The sequence below is a fragment of the Channa argus genome, chromosome 6 (genome assembly GCF_033026475.1).
Source record: "Channa argus isolate prfri chromosome 6, Channa argus male v1.0, whole genome shotgun sequence".
Taxonomy (NCBI): Eukaryota; Metazoa; Chordata; class Actinopteri; order Anabantiformes; family Channidae; genus Channa; species Channa argus.
Window position 1 is genome coordinate 2,964,440 of NC_090202.1, and position 17,012 is coordinate 2,981,451.

The following is a 17,012-nucleotide window of genomic DNA, read 5'->3' on the forward strand; positions in this document are numbered from 1 at the left end:
GCACTAGATGACGCCTCCATTAATAAACCCAGCTGAAAAGGTCAGATTGGCTGGGATGTTTTTCACACTGGGGAAAAATCCATCATAGCTATCCAGGAGAATTTATAATAGAAGGCCCCAGCAATAAGAAGACAGTGTGTGTGATCTGCAGCAGTTTTAGAAAGCCTGTTGTATGTCTTTGACCGTTATCAAAAATCCATTAAAGCCTGTTCAGAGACATACTGCTCTCTTGACAAACATAATACATCAGATTGAACAGCAGATGCATTGTCATGACTTCATTACACAGCTAATTATCACATTTAGAGTGACTAGTTTCCATTTCTTCATTACCACACACTGTTACTAATTTATTTTCTGGAAGTACTAATTGCAGTAGAAGACAAAGATACCTTCAAATTTCACTCTAGCAAAATGGATCAAGTGATAGTATGACTGCAATTATTGTAATGTTGTAGAAAAGTAAGAAAGGTACAAGTATAAATGATGGATTAATTAATGTCACAGGACATCAAGGTTTGAAATGTTTCACTACTCATCCAAGTAGCTTCTTCAGTCTAAGTGAGAGGGACAGAGAAAGCCAGCGTGGTTTTGTTTCTTACCTGATAAGATTGTTAGGTGGAAAACAGAAAGGCTGTGAGCAGGGTGAAGCTGTTTGGATGGATGAAAGCGTAGCATGGGAAATGGGAGACAGATTGTGTCAGAGAGCCCCAGCTTGCCTGAGTGAATGGTTTTCAATCTGAATATAAATGCTCCTCCAGTGTACAGACTCTTTGGCCTCTCAACATTCTTCACTGCACAGGACTACATACACTATATTACTGTTCTTGTGATTTGGTGCCCAGTCCAGGGTGGACAGGGCTCTGCCTTTGTCTATGTTAGGACAATCGCAATATTACCTTGGAATTTATCTTATCTGGAAATAGTAATAGAATGACTTAATTCTATTAAACTGATTGGGGTTTCTCTGCTGGTTTCTCTGGTGGTATATACAGTAAAGGCAGTAGTACAAGAAGCAATAGAGCATATTAAGTTTTGAAAGCACTGAATCAAGGGTGAACATAGTTCACTTTATTGCAGCATTTGACACAGTAAAACTTCATTGATAATGCATTAAGTCTGCATGTATATGAAATCTGATCACAATTAAAAACCTCTGTATGAGCATTAAGAGAGACGTATATTCCAAACTCTACTCGACAACTAGACCCTGACACCTGAGATGGAAGCTTTATTTGGAATGTTTATTATTTTTATTATTATTATTTCCCATTATTTTCTACTATTACAACAAATCAAATCTCTACAGTTTCACACATGTAAATTTAGGTCGTTCATCCTATTCTTTCTGACAGAAGCTTTCAAGGTCCATAAAATTGAATTGAAAGTGACTACTATCTGGCACCTGCAGGTCTCTCTGTAGATGTTCTCTGGGGTTTAAGACTAAACTTAAACTTAAAGACTGAACCAAGCATTGTCTTGGCTTTTTGCTTCAGCTCATTGTTGTTTTAAAAGACATATCCTCACCCCACTCTCAAAGGTTTATACTTTGTCAGTTTTATATTTTTTCAATTTTAAATAAAAATTTAAATATAATGAACAGTGCAAAAATTGAATGAGGTGTGAACATTTTCTGAAGCAGCTGTAAATAGGACTCCCTCCCGTTCCTAACTTACAAGGTGTGTAAACTAAAAACATTTGATAAATGGTTTGAGACAATAATCAGAATCAGCCAAAATAACACAGAAGTCCTGAGAGAGTTTGAACCTGGGCATCTATGTCCTGAAAACAGCAAAGTGAAATTGAAAGTACAGTTCAATGTTAAATTCAATCCTAGTCACATTTAGTGTCAGGCCATTCTCTCATTTGACTAACCCTTTTACAAATTTAAGTCAATAGTATAGAACAACAACTTGGAACTGCTGGAGTCTTTCACAGACACAAACTATTCACTCATCTACAGACAAACAGACATTGTTTACTAAAAAGACAAATTGTCATATAATCGCAAATTTTTCTGAACATTCCTTTGTTTATTGAAGGTGTTTGTGAAGTAGCTTAATCAGTCCTTTATGTACAATGAATCAAAATAGGTTAATTATCATTTTATCACACTAGATTTTATGGATACATATTATAGGAAAATCTACAGTATACTGTATGTTTGAGCGACAATAATGGTCTGGATTTTGATGCAATCTCCTAAAAGATGAAGGAGATATGAAGAACATTTTACCTGTGAGGAATGTAAAGGGTAAATAGTCTCCTTATATAGTGCTTTAATTCAAAGCACTTTACAATGTTGATTGACATTTCGTGTGCGCGCACACACACACTGATGACAGTGGCTGCCATGCAAGGTGCTCACCTGATCCACTTTGAGCAACTTGGGGTTCAGTGTCTTGTCCAAGGACACTTCAACATGCACACAACATAAAATATATGTGCATAATAAATCAGCATTCTCCTCTAAAAATGTATTAAAATTGAAACCCTAATGATCCCATGGAAAGTGAAAATATTTTATGGGGAAAATAACATAAATTTATACACTGATCAGCTACAATATTAACCCCACTTGGTGGTTTTAATGCTGGGGTGGACAGCAAGTCAGCATGGGAAATGTTTAATTCTGCCATAATCAAAAACTGTCAGAACACACTGTGCATCACAGCTTGCTGTGCAGCACAGATTGCTATATGTTTTAAAGAAATACTTCTACACTTAGGGATATATGCTTACTTATTTCGTCTCTGAGAGTTAGATGGAACATTGATACGATTTTAATACTTTTGTGTTAAGCACTGATCTGGCTCTAGGATGAGGTTGAAAACTTTGCAGCAAAGGAAACAACTATGGATAACTACATCCTGACTCCTGCTCTGTAATTAACATGAAGAGATATGTCTCTTCATCTAACATAAGCAAATGTTGATGTTTTTCTATCAGGTTTAATTGTGATGTCTTGCTTAATTCAAGCATAAATCCCTTTAATTAATGAGTATTGTTCTTTAAATGATGGCAGAAGATGTACACATAAAATCTAAATAACATTTGTGGTTATATAGCAATGGCTTTGCATTGATTCCTTATGCTTTTGGATATAACTTTGCACTGAAAGTCCTCAGAATGTGGGCGCAGGAATAAAAACTGTACATTTCTGCTGCTAGACAGTTAGTTAGAAAAATAATCCGGTGGTCCAGCCTTCCAGGGGTGAAGTGCTGTCTTCAGTTGGGTAAATAAAGGGAGGCTCATATTCAGTGTACAAACAACAGGGTGAAGGTGTTGAGGGAGTCACTGGCAGGCTTCTTATTTTTCCATACTGAAACACACACACACACACACACACATACATACACACACACACACACACACACGCATACACACACACTGGCGTTTTCAGATCGAAACTTCATATTCTCTTGATTCCTGTGAAGAAAATGAACACATCAGATCAAAGTAGCTGACTTTGTCACAGAACAACTACAAAATCCAAACAAAAAACCCAACGAGGACCTTTGCACACTATAATCACTCTCATTAATAGTCCTGTTAAAATGTATTGGAAGTTTTGTGTATGACAATTGGAAAGGGGGTGGCCTCCCAGCTCCTATACTCGATGACAATAAAATGGGACATGCATTAGTAGCACAGTGTATTACGTGCCAAGATCTCATGACAAAACATGTATGATCACAGTAATTTCACATTAAGAAGCAGAAGTTAGCAGAAGTTAAAAAAAATATTGTACCCCATTAATATGACAGATTAGGTAAACATAGCAACATGTTTTGTCTTTGTGTGCTGCACACTTAGTATTGTGATACTAAGTGGCATCACGGATGGTTATTTTCACAAGCAGTTGTCTACAGAATCATATTCACACATGCCAGCGGAAGCGTCAGCCCTTGTGTTCAGCCCGTCCTTGTGTGAAGACCGACGGTGTAAAGACAAGCGAGTCTACCTTCACGAATCCGGCGAGCGAAGACATTAAGTTTATTTCTAGCTTCTTTTACTTCCTCTGTTTCTCTACTTTGCTTCACATTAACCCCTTCTACTCCGAAAAGCCTTTTCTTTGTTTTACCATGTGTTTTCAGCAGATGCCTATTCTCCTCCGCAGACGCAGGACATGGCGTCCTACTAGGGGACGACATGCTTCTCACCTGCGCACTCTCACCCAGACAACTTTGACACCAGCCTCTTTTTCCCTTGTCCTTTGGAACTGCCAGTTTACAGTGAACAAGGCCGACTTCATTCCAGCCTTTGCTACAGAGTCAGCTGTTCACCTGCTTGCACTTACAGAAACCTGGATCATGCCACAGAACACGGCCACCCCAGCTACAATCTCCACCAATTTCTCCTTCTCTCACACTCCTCGCTCATCAGGTCGGGGGGGTTGGACAGGACGTCTCATCAATGATACATGGAAGTTTTCCCCAATAGCTCCTCTCAACAATCTGTCATCTCTGGAATATCATGCCATTAGGATCACAGCACCAGACTCACAGAACTGGAAGTGTTGCAGTCCCACTTCCCGGAAGATGGCACTCCTCTCATCGTCATGGGAGACCTGAACATCCACCTGGACAAACCACATGCGACAGATGTGTTTGCTCTTCTAAACACATTTGACCTGAGTCTGGTCTACACTCCTCCGACCCACAAAGCTGGGAACAACCTCATTCACTCACATGGTCTTTCCTATCACTGTTATGCTAATGACACACAGCTCTTCCTGTCCTTTCCACAAGACGACTCCACTGTCTCATCACGCATCTCTGCCTGTCTCTCAGACATCTCAGCCTGGATGAGTGAGAGACATCTTCAACTCAACCTCTCCAAGACCGAAGTCTTTGTCTTCCCAGCCAGACCTTCGACACAGCACAACATCAGCATCAACATTGGATCTACAGTGATTGTCCCCACTAAATCGGCCAAATATCTGGGGGTGGTCATCAGCCAAAAAAGACCCATGTCACACCACTCTTTAGATCTCTACACTGGCTTTCCGTAGCTGCTCGCATCAGGTTCAGAGCTCTGTCTCTTGCTCACAAGGTGGTTAACTCAACAGCTCCTGCTTACCTCAACTCACTCATTCAAGTCTACAATCCTTCCCGCCCGCTGCAGTCTGCCATCGAACGACGTCTGGTGGTCCCAGCACCGCACAGAAGACACCAAGCAAAACTTTTTAGCGCAATGATCCCACGATGGTGGAACGAGCTACCAACTCTGCACGCTCAGCAAACTCACTCCCAGTATTCAAAAAACTGCTGAAAACAGAACTCTGCATCTTCCTATGCACTTAAATGTCTTAGGAAAAAAAAAAAAAATCCTTTTCTACTCTTTCTCGCACTTGCATCTCGTAAACTGTGAACACTTTTCTGATAGGACTTTGCTTTGATGTTTTCTCTTTGACTTAGATTTTTGCTGCCTTGTACCTCACTTGTAAGTCGCTGTGGATATAAGCGTCTGCTAAATGACTAAATGTAAATGTAAATGTAAGACATAATCTGTACATCATGTACCATGGCAGCAGGATATTAAGGCTCAGCAATGTCTTAAAACATCTGCTACCTTAATATAGTTTAATTTTTGGCAGTTTTCCTTTAGTAACAGTAAGTTGTGGAGTTGCAGAGGGGAAACATGAAAGTAAAAAGGGGGAAACATGAGTAAAACATGAAACAAGGGTGCCTAGCCAGATGTGGCAGTTTTGTGGCACACAGCACGACCATTTGGATACCAGCACGATCTGTGCATTCAACGTTACAGCAATCATTACCTAAACTGGAGGAAATTGTACTTTTGTTGAGGACCATTTCTAGCAGCAGATCAGCGCAAAATCCCACATTCAGTGGCCAGTTCTGAGCTGCTATCAGCCCATCATTATGGTTCAATAGGCAACTTTTGACCTCTTACAAGGTTCAGTAGAGGTTCTTCTTATGCTCAAATCTTCCTTTTAGGAACTAAATTGATGCACAAAAGCATTAGGGACTGGTTTAGAATAGAAAATAAAACTGCTCTTTCTACCTTGAAAGTCCTCTGCTTTCACAACCACCCATCCATCCCAACCTACTTCCTATACAGACTTTTTATCTGTTGCTTTTTCACTTGATCAGCCATTAGCCATTGCGTCTCCATCACATGTCTGAAGGGTAAAAAGCTACTCGCTGAACCACAAGTATGGGTCTGTAAGTACTTGATAATCCCCGAATGAATAGCGTGATAACATTCACATTTGGTTTTGTGATTACATGTTCCTTATTTTTGCCTATTTTTCTGCCTCCTCAATATAGCAGCAGACAAAAAAAACCCAGAAGTAGTAAAAATTCCCATTCCATAAACTATAGCAGTTTTTTACTGTCTGACATGTTGGCTCACCGTCTCATAAACAGAGTTGTCAAGCATAGATTCTGCACTGATGTTTTCATATGGTAAGCTGGAGGATAGGGAGAGATGTAGTGGCTTCTTCTGAACCCTGAACACAAACAGAAAAAGAATGTTTTAATTCTACATAGGAAGGATTTCAGTCATAATGGCACATCATGAAACTGGCACTCTAATATCATTATCACATACAGTAAAAAACTGTTTTTGAGCTCTGAGACAGTATGGCTTGGTTGAGTCACATCTTAGCCTTTCAGACTTTCAGACACTTTGTTGTGTTTCTTACAAGAATCTAAAGACGCAATGAATGAGAAAAATAGGGGTTAAAATGTCTCTAAAACCTTTGGACCCTATACCCCATCATTTAGGCTTATACATTCATCACCTTATATGGTCCATCACTAAAACACAGAACCAGCTCTGCAACATAAGAATAGGATTCCCCTTGGGGCACACAAGTAAACAAGTTGTGGTGCAGTCATTTCATCTGTGTTATGTCCTCAACAATTCCTCTACTCACTTAAACTAGCCTTATATTAAACCGTCAGCAAATATCTCCATCTTCATAGAACCTACTTTGAGAAGTATAGGTAGATCCCAATGATGAAGATGAGGAGAAGGACGACAGGAATGAAAACAGCGAATGCTGCCTGGGCCACCTCCATTTTTGCCTCTGCAGTAGAAAATATTGGAAAGAGGGAAAGACAACATTTAAATATTTCAATTATTCCGTGATGGGTGCAATAATTAATTTTCTTCACAACAAACTCTTCTACTCTACTTGATTTTTGTATTTCTTCATGGTCAGTAGGATCTCAGTTCATTTTATGTGGAATTGTTTACGTGGACTCAAAGTAAACTTTACTTAAACAAAACTTACCACCTAACCTGTGCTCGTCATACCGTGCTGCATGGGCTGAAAGAAATAAAGCAGAGAGGACATGGGAACAAAAGAAAGTGAGAAAACCTTTCACAGTTCAGTTAAAGTATTTATCAGCTTTGTTTTAGTATTTTTAAATAATTCAATTATTTCATGCAGTCTGAAAAAAAGGAGCCAAACTGTTTGTAGTTTGTTCAGTTTAATTTACATACAGGTGTAACAATTTGCATCCCCTTAAAACAGATGAACTTATTTCATCTGTTTCATTAAATAAGTTCATATCAAACAAAGCTACAACAGGAAACTAAGCTTTACTCATTTAGCAAGATAATGTATGTACTCAGACTTACAGAGGTTTAATACAGAGAGGCATCAGAAACACACAAAGTAAAGTTCAGGTAACACATTCAAGTAGCCCACTGGTGTACTTTTTCAGGTACTCCAGTGCTATTACTTACATTTCTAGTAAGTACATACTCTAAAATGTATGTTTATTTCCAAGGTACCAGTACTGCATTAAGTACTGGGCATCAATCTGACTGAGTTACTGATAACAAAATATTTCAAACAGTTGATGCTATAAATGTACAGATGTAAGCATTCGAAATGTCACCTTCTGCTTTGACAATTAGCCTGCTTGCCATTTTTGCCACAGCATGGCGTGTGATTACAGTAAATGGTAAATGGTCTCCACTTATATAGTGCTTTTCTACCTATTGGTTCTCAAAGCGCCTTACACTGCTCCTCATTCACCCATTCACACTCACAATCACACACTTACTCACACACCAATGCGGGAGCTGCTATGCAACTTGCCTAAACTCACCGGGAGAAACTAAGTTGGGTTTCAGTTTTTTGCGCAAGGACACTTTGACATGTGAACGGAGAAGCCGGGGATCAAACCAACATGGTTTTATTTACAGCAATGTATTTTCTCCTCAGCCTCCCATCCTGGAGGATGCACTCTGAACAGGAGCCACTATAACAAATGTGAGGTGGGGACCGAGGTTTCTACTCTTGGCTGAATATTGGACATTAAAAAACATTAAAACACAGGCCGGTAGGTTACTAAACAGCTTCAGGTTATTTTCATGAATATATTAGTTTAGAATAAACCATATCTAAACACTGAACTATATGTTTGACACACAGTAGCTTATTAAAACCAGTGTGGAAATGGTAAAAAAAAATGAAAAAACAGCTGACAGACTGGAGGAAACAGAGATAGAGGCAGTGGGTACATTGTCAGCACAAACTGTGTGAATTTCTGAAAAACTGGGATGGAAAGAGCCTTTTTTAGACTATTACAGGCCACTTCATGATCAAAAGTTCTTAAGACATGAGCGGACTGATTTAAAAACAAGGAGGCATCACTTCATGGTGATTATGTCCCTTTCATCCTGCTACATTGCTGCTGTCTACAGCCTTTTGCACCTTGATGCTGATTCAACAATTCCACACATAGCTGCCCAGTTTCCATGATAAATAAAATCTAAGAGATAGAGGCTCGACCCAAAGGCTGAGGCTGGCAGAATACAGGTCAAGGAGATCACAGTCCTCTAGTCCCAGGTAAACAGGTGGGGAAGCAGGAAGGATAACAGGCAGGCAGATAAGGGTTTAACCAGCTTTATTAACTAATGCTGTGTTTGTGTGTGCGTGTGGGTGCGTGCGTGTGCGTTCGTGTGTGTATGAACTCAGCTGTTCATATAGACTCACACACACGCACTCACACGCACACACACAAACACAGCGTGTGGCTGACAGGTAGTGGAGACAAGAAAGAAAGAAAGAGAGAGAGAAGGCAGAAGAAGAGGTGGGACAGAGTGGGTTTGGCTGGACAATGAGTGTTTTTAAACAGATTGGGGGGCAAAGGAGCAAAATAAAAAGAGGTTGTACCGATACAGTTTTTCTTTACAAACTACAGAAATACAATCATCATAGGATCTGTAATTTAATAGCATAAATAATAACTATAATAATGATGATCTTACACAACAACATAGTGTAAATTGTGGTATAAGGTCTAGGCCTTGGTGATGGCGTTTCTCCACAGTGGTTTGGGCTGCTCTGATTCAAAGTCTCAATCTTACTTTTATTCCCAATCCAGCCCTGGTTATGAATAAACATTTCACATTAGACTATGATGTCAGTCTCCTGTGGGAAAGTCCTGGTTTTCTGACCCATCAATCCACCCCACCCTGCTGCCAGCATAGAGTTTCTGGTTCTTTAAATGCAGAATTATGGCTCATTGCAAAGCTTCCACTTGGCCAGTTGGCTCAGATGATTAGAGCGTGGTGCTAATAACTGGCCATTGGTAGGCAGGATGCAAGCCAATATATACTGGAGATCAGTAACCCTGACTAGACTGTTCATTTGGTCTGTAAACCTGCCCTTGTGAGTTCACAACCAGTGATGTTGCTCACTGAACTGTCTTGCATAATAAACCTTTACCTGCATGTACTTATTTTCTCTTCCACACCTTCCTATGCACTTAAGTCTATTTTTAAAAAACACGAAAAAGCAACGCTTTCTGACAGGACTCTCCTTGACTTGATTTTTGCTTGCCTGCCTTGTACCTCAATTGTGAGTCGCTTTAGATAAACGCGTCTGCTAAATAACTAAATGTAAATGTGATATGAGGCAAGGTGATGAGCTGCAGCAAACATAAGGGACAATGACAATGGCAAACTGTAAATACATTGTGAAAGGGGTCACTGTGTGCTTGTGTTTGCTCAAATATAAATTTCCCATGGGTAGTTGTTAACGGATCATTATATGTTTGCAAAAGAACATTTTCTGCACTCAAAATCATGTCCTTGTGCAGTCTTGAATACAGAAAAAATGTAATGCCTTCAGTTTGTTACTTTGGGAATGCACAGCAAGGAAGAGGATCATCAGAAAAAGCTCTGCTAAAATACATCTTCACTGGCACTCTGATGTATTTTCCCCACTCAGGCTCTTTGTCTCATGTCCTTACTGGACCCTGTCTTCCTTATTGTTAGTGCTTTAACTAGGGTGCAGACTAAAGGCCGCAATTTCATCCTCTAGCCTGGGACAGCCTACGTCAAAGTGTCAGCACAACAAAATCCACAGCCATTAAAAAACACTTTTGCTCTTCGTCCTTTCACTAGTGTGTTTTCCTGCTTTTGGAAGCCTGCTTACTTATCTTAATTGAGCTTGTATCTTGTTTTGTTCAATTGTCTTTCAAACTGTCATTCAAATCCATCAAAGTCTCTTAATTCCGGTCATTCTACTATGAAAGCCTGGTTGATTTTGAGTTTGCCACACTCTTGGGAAACACTCAAAGATTCTCACTCAAAAATAATTCCTTAACCTTTGCTTTGTAGAACTCTACACAGACTTCCTAGATAATTGTGGCTTGGTGTTTGTTGTGACATAAAGTGTAAATTGTACACAGATATTATACATTTCTGTTTTCTGGTGTCATCTTTGGTATAAACTGTGTCCAAGCGACCAACTGTCCAAGCATTTCAATTTGCTATGACTGGATTCCAGTTAAACTCTAGACACAAAATTAAAGCAAACACAACAAAGCTCAGATTTTTTATATATTTGAAAAAAAATCTTAAAATGTGTTTATTACAGGGCCACAGACAGACAACCATTCACATCTACGTACATTTTAGATTCACAAATGAACTTAATATGCATGTTGCATGAAACCCATGCAAGTACAGGGAGAACATGCGGCAGCGCTAACCACTCCACCACCGAGCTGCCCGCTGTGGGATACAGTGATTAGTTTATAGCACATTAAAGCCATGCATCAAAAAAGAAAGATGCTATGGCAGTTCGCTGATAAAAACATTGTCAACATGCCCATTCGCTCGCTTTAAATCCTCCCAATAGTTTGAGACCAAGCAGCATGCTTCACCCAGGGGCTCACACACATAATCCAGAGAAGATCAGGATTCCAGAGCATGTGTGAAAGAAGCTTTAGATTGGATGTGTATATTTTAATGTGTAGAAAGGTAAATTGCCTGTGCTACCAATTTTGGTGTTTTAACACTTTTAAAAATAACATGTTTATTTTGTACTTTTACCCTCATATCCTTTGAATAGTTGTTGTTCCAAAAGCCTGGTCTACACTCAACTGTTCAATCTGCTTTAAACTACAGTACTGTCAAGATTTTCAGCATCCACATGCCTAAACTTTAAAGAGGCCTCATTAGTAAAGATGTAAGAATCAAGTCATTTATAAAGCAGTAGCCTATAGCTAACACAGTAGGTTGAAAACTACGAAGGTCAAAAACAGCTGAAATACTGTTCAATTTTGTATAATTTCTTACTGTTTTTTCCTTAGTTGATAGAAATCATGAATATTTCATGTTCACTTTTTAGGCATTTAATTACAGGCTACATAACTGCACCTGCCTCAAACCAGCTGCACATGGCTAATTTACATTCAGACCAAATGACTCCCAATGCTACTTTAGTGACAATTGCATGTACATAATATTACTAATTATACAACTAAAATAACTGGCTATCTGAACACACTTGTTTCAACAAAGTTATGCTAATACAGTTAGTTGTAGCTAGTTGTCTCCTGTGGGGCTCCTGTGGTGCAGGAAGGTAAAGTGGTTGTCCACTAATCCCACAGTTGTTGGTTTGAACCCCGGCTCCTTCAGTCACATGTCAAACTGTCCTTAAGCAAGACTCCGAACCCCAACTTAGTTGCTCTCGGTGTGTGTTGGCCAGCTGCATAGCAGTTTCCCCATCAGTGTGTGATTGTGAGAGCAAATGGGTGAAGAAGAAGCAGAGTAAAGTGCTCTGAGTGCCAATAAATAGAGAAGCACTATATAAGTGCAGATCATTTACCAATCTCTGTTCTCCCTTTCTCAGACATTAAAGAGCTGTTTTAAAGTCAGTATTTTCTACAGCAGTTCTGTTTTTATACAGCAAAAACCAGAACTAGCCACACTAGCCCACCTGCCCCACAAACTCTACACGTTTTGTGTTGCTAACGCTACTTCCTGCCAGCATTATTTGCAGTTTGTTTGGTTAATTAATTTCATATTTCTGTTAGTTGAAATTAGAGTTTTGTGTTTTCAATACAGAGTGAACCATTACACTTCCAAGAAAACACTTGGAAATGCCTACATATTTTCTAGTATGTTTTGTTAATTTTATTGTTTTTTATTGTTATTTTTATTGTGTGTTTTATTGTTATTTAATGAAATGCTTGTAAAGATACAGAAAAGAGAAAAAAGGAAAATATTTAGTCAGAATAATAGTCTAACCTGATCAAGTTTGCATGTGAAACAAAGCCCCAAATGCACTGAGCCTTACTGCTCCTGATATGGCTACATCCTTGAATAAAACAAGAGAGGAACCAGTGTGCTGAGACACTGTGAGGAGGGGGCTCAGGTCAGCTGGCCTCATGGGCAGAGTTGCCAGGAAAATAAAATAAATTAATTAAATTAAATTAAATAAAAGAACTATCTTTATGCAAGTAAAGTGATCTAGTTGTTTAACGCAACTGTAATATTTAAGTTTATTGGTATTGCTTCATAGGTTGTTTGATTTTTCATGGTCTTATATAATGTATTTTTTAGAACATTGTCCTTGGACACTATATGCATATCTACAAGCTAACCATGTATTGTAGAAAAGACATCAGGCTTACCTTGGCAGACGGGTGGCAGCCCACTCCATTGGGATGGTTGTCCAGGGACACAGTGGAGAATAGGCTCACCCAGCAATTGGTGGCCAGCCAGGCAGGAGTAGTGCAAGGTCTCTCCTACCTGGAAATGAAGCTTGTTTGAACTGGGGATCCCATAGGTGGGTGTTCCGGGGTGACTACAGGGCTCAAAAGTCTCTGCAAGCGGTAGAGGGAGAAATTGTTAAGACTGTGTAAGAAATGTAAGCCCTTACAGATTATACTGATGTTTCAGAAAAAGATTCGGAAATATTCTGTATTTGTATGTCCAAAATGTTTTCTATCAATCTGGCCTGGCTGACGTGGATGATTGTCATTACATGTTCTGTGAGTATATATATAGTCTTCTGATAATGATCCTATCTTTGCAAAAAAAAACATTTTTGTCAAGTGTGACATAGTCATAAATCATATTTTGAGTCTGTGAATTGATTGAACATTTCCAAATACTATGGTTGTACATTACCCATTGCAAAAATGAGAAAAAACTCTAAGAAATTTTAATTTATGAAAGTGTGAACAAAAGAAAATGCATGAAAAGAAAAAGAACTGTATTGTACCGTATGCATACTTAAAGGTAACTATGGAGGACTGACTGCCAGAAAAAGAGGTCCAAAGAGGAGCCAAAGCAAGTAAGGTGAAGAGGAATTACAATAGAACTGAAAATATGTCTGGTGATCTCAGCAAACCCTCTGTCCTGAAGCTGAATAAAGTACAGTTTTTTCTTTTTTTGACATAATAATTGTCTTTCACTTGTGATGTTATATTTATGCATGAAAATGACCTGGCTTGTCTTCGCCAAAGTAATTTCCGTTGTCCAATTAAATTAATTATTAGTCAGTGCCTTTGTACAGTATGTCTCCACCTTGGAGGTAGGTGCGGCAAAGTGTAAGATGTTCATGCAAATGAGGTTAATGCTGTCAAGGATGTTGAAAGAGGAAATTATATTTTAATCAGACTGACACACTTTTAGCTTGGCAGCTTTGTCTGAAACAAAGGGGCCCAAGGCTGGCAAGCTGGTGTTGGTGATGATGAAGATTAACATCAACATCAAAAGACTTTTCCATTACAATTACTACAAAAATGAAATTTTGTAATCACAGATGCCTCGTATGACAAAGCCATGACGTTTACATAATTCTAAAATGAAGACTATTATATACACAGAGCATTTCTTTCTACATATGAACACACATGATTTGTGTGTTTTGGCATATATTTTGAGGTTTTCAAGTTAAAAACAAATTCTGTGTTCTTCTGTGCCAATATTCATTATTTTTAAAGTTGACAGTTGTTATAATAAAACAGGTTAATTCAGGTTAACATTGAAACCTCAAAACCCAATTAGTTACTTAACGGGGACAAATTGTGTGATATATTAATCCCTGAACCAGATTACAATGTTAAATAGAAACAGAAATGAAAGTGTGGTCAAACATACATACATAACATACATAACAGCTAAATTTATCAAAACAATCTTATTCAAGGAAATGTCATGGAGAATCCAAAGGTGAATGGGTTAATTTATAAGCTGAAACAAGGCTCAAAATTTAGAGTTTGTGAAATAATTTCCTAAGCATGTTGTGTAAGACCCTGTGTAATTATCTGAAAATAAATGTGCATGAGAAATTGTGCTCAAATTACATTAGCGGTGAGGTTACACACAGATGTGGAGAATTTCTCTTAAATATCTGAGACTGCTGACTCTTTAAAGAACACTGTACATGTTTGGGTGTGTGTGTGTATGTGTGTGTGAAATGGAGAAAGTCCAAGCTCTAAATTTCCAGAGTTTCTATCCCTCTGAAATAACACATGCACACATATTTAAGTTACAGGTTCTAGCCCTGTTTATTGGTACCAAAACAAGCAAACAGCTTTTAACTTTTAGTCTACAGAACCAAAAAAGACTTTTTCTTGTCTTGTTATCATTATCTTTTAGTAGTCAGCTGTACTTTTTTCAGTATTTATACATTTTGTCTTTTTACACCTAACTCGATAAATTATACACATAGATAATCTTGCACATGGTTCACTCTGTGAGACAGCTGCTCCAGCCGAAGCCTGTGCTGTATTTAACAAAATTATCTCCATCACATGACAAGTACCACAAGTACTTGTGTGAATAATCAAAATGGAGAGCTTATGAATTTCACACACTGCCCACTACTTTCACACCTCCTTGCACCTGTCCAGTCTTTGCATAAAGTGGTTGTGTTTATATGTTTTTCAGAAATTTGCAAAAATTGTCAAATATAAAGCAGCAAAACACTAATGATTTAAATCTATTCCTATACCATTCAATTAGATAGACCTTGTAAAACCCTTTCACACATACGCAGGCATCTAGGCAGCTTCTGATTCCACCTGGGACCAAAGGATCCTCGATTGAAGCAGGTGAGCAGGCTGTTTCCAGCCAGGTTGAAGCCCTTGTTGCAGATGTACTGGATGGTTGAACCTACGATGAAACGGGGGCCAGATAGCACTCGCCTGCTGTGTTCTACCTTTCCTGGATCAGGGCAAGACAGCACTGGATTGACATAGAAAGAAAGACGGTTTGTTACTGTCAGTATTTTTGTATTTCTGTATTTCCTTTATTGTCACCTACTGTAGGCAGAGAGAAGTTTCTTCAACTTGATATCACCAAACTATCCACATTCTCATGTTTATTGACCCTGCTGGTCTGTAATGTTAAGTGACATCAAATAGATTATACAGGCAAATATGTACCAGTGGACGTGTTGACCATGTAAACATCAAGTATAAGCCAATAAGTTAAGCTCTTCAAGACAAAACTGAGACAACACTGTACTTTACATACACAATAGTTGATAGGAAGCCTTCACAGTTGTGTTAGAGTGTACTGTAGCTATAGAAAGCCTTTAACTGCTCTCGTGGAGCCTCACAGTGCCTAGTAAACAAATATGTTTTGTTACTGCTTAGCTTGTTTTGAGTTCTCTATATTATAAAAATTAACTTTAAATGAACTGATTTTGTAGCCTGAACAATATCTGGGAATGAAAATGATCAATGATCAAACTCTTCCTCCTAGTACATAGCCCCACCACAACCAAGACAACTCTCAAAACTACACAGAGGACAGCATGTCTGCACAGAAAGCATAGCTTTTACAATTTGTCTTGCATCTTGAGTCTTGAGTCTTGAGTGAATAAAAAACTAAATAGCATTAGCATAATTGTGGTGTAGGGACCCTTAGCCAGTAAGGTGCCAATTTGCCTAGTTTTCCTCTGCCAGATAGTGAGCAAACTAGGTGCATGGAAGTCAGAGCTCTGGATCTCAGAGCTGTGGCTCTACATGGGGACTGAAAACTGATGCACATGCCAAAACCATGAAGAAATCTTCATGCCAGTCACCAGTTGTACACCTCTGGAGCTTGAGTCCCCAAACACTACTTTCTGGCTCAAAGCAAGACTTTAAGAGATATCTGCAGTGACTGACATGCAATAGTTGAATTTCAAGTCCCCTTGCGAACGACTGAACCTACAGCAGGGGCAGTGAACGGATCCCCAATCTACATCTTTCCACTCAGGTAATGACCCTCAGTTCAGTCAGTATCTATCCTCCAGCAATAGTGCTAATGAAACCAAGGACATATCTATGGGCAACTAGAATGCTGAGTGCTTAGCACAATCCCAGCTACTGAACCTATTTATTTACTAGGTGATTCCAAAGATTCCCATTGCAGTAGGAAGACAATGACATTGCCACAATCAAAATATGCATTATAAATACATTATTTCAATGTAAACCTATCAGTGTCTAACAATGGCACCAACCAGAACTAATCATCAAAGCAATGATTACTGCACATAAACTGTATATTTGCATTTACAATGTTGCTTCGCAAGGTGCTCACGTGACCCACTGGGAACAACTTGAGGTTCAGTGACTTGCACAATGACACTTTGATATGTAGCTGGGACCAGGGATCGAGCCACTGATCCTGTTGTCCTTGGAAAACTGCCTTACCAACTGAGCTACAGCCATCCCAGCTTATTTATATAAGACAGTGCTGACTGTGATACTAATCATTTCATGGTACCC

The 17,012-nt window shown here is 38.9% G+C and overlaps 1 protein-coding gene across 1 annotated transcript in view; it reads right to left on the reverse strand.

Annotated features, from left to right (window-relative positions):
• Positions 1-1,056: 1,056 nt before the first annotated feature.
• LOC137128714 (seizure protein 6-like) overlaps positions 1,057-17,012 on the reverse strand; it is a 193,564-nt gene continuing 177,608 nt past the window's right edge. Inside the window, exons 12-17 of the mRNA XM_067507165.1 lie at positions 15,286-15,477; positions 12,915-13,106; positions 7,265-7,300; positions 6,961-7,057; positions 6,379-6,475; positions 1,057-3,429 (exon numbers count right to left, since the gene is read on the reverse strand). Of these exons, the coding sequence (XP_067363266.1) occupies positions 3,400-3,429; positions 6,379-6,475; positions 6,961-7,057; positions 7,265-7,300; positions 12,915-13,106; positions 15,286-15,477 (644 nt within the window). The 3' untranslated portion in view covers positions 1,057-3,399. The remainder of the gene's footprint in view (positions 3,430-6,378; positions 6,476-6,960; positions 7,058-7,264; positions 7,301-12,914; positions 13,107-15,285; positions 15,478-17,012) is intronic.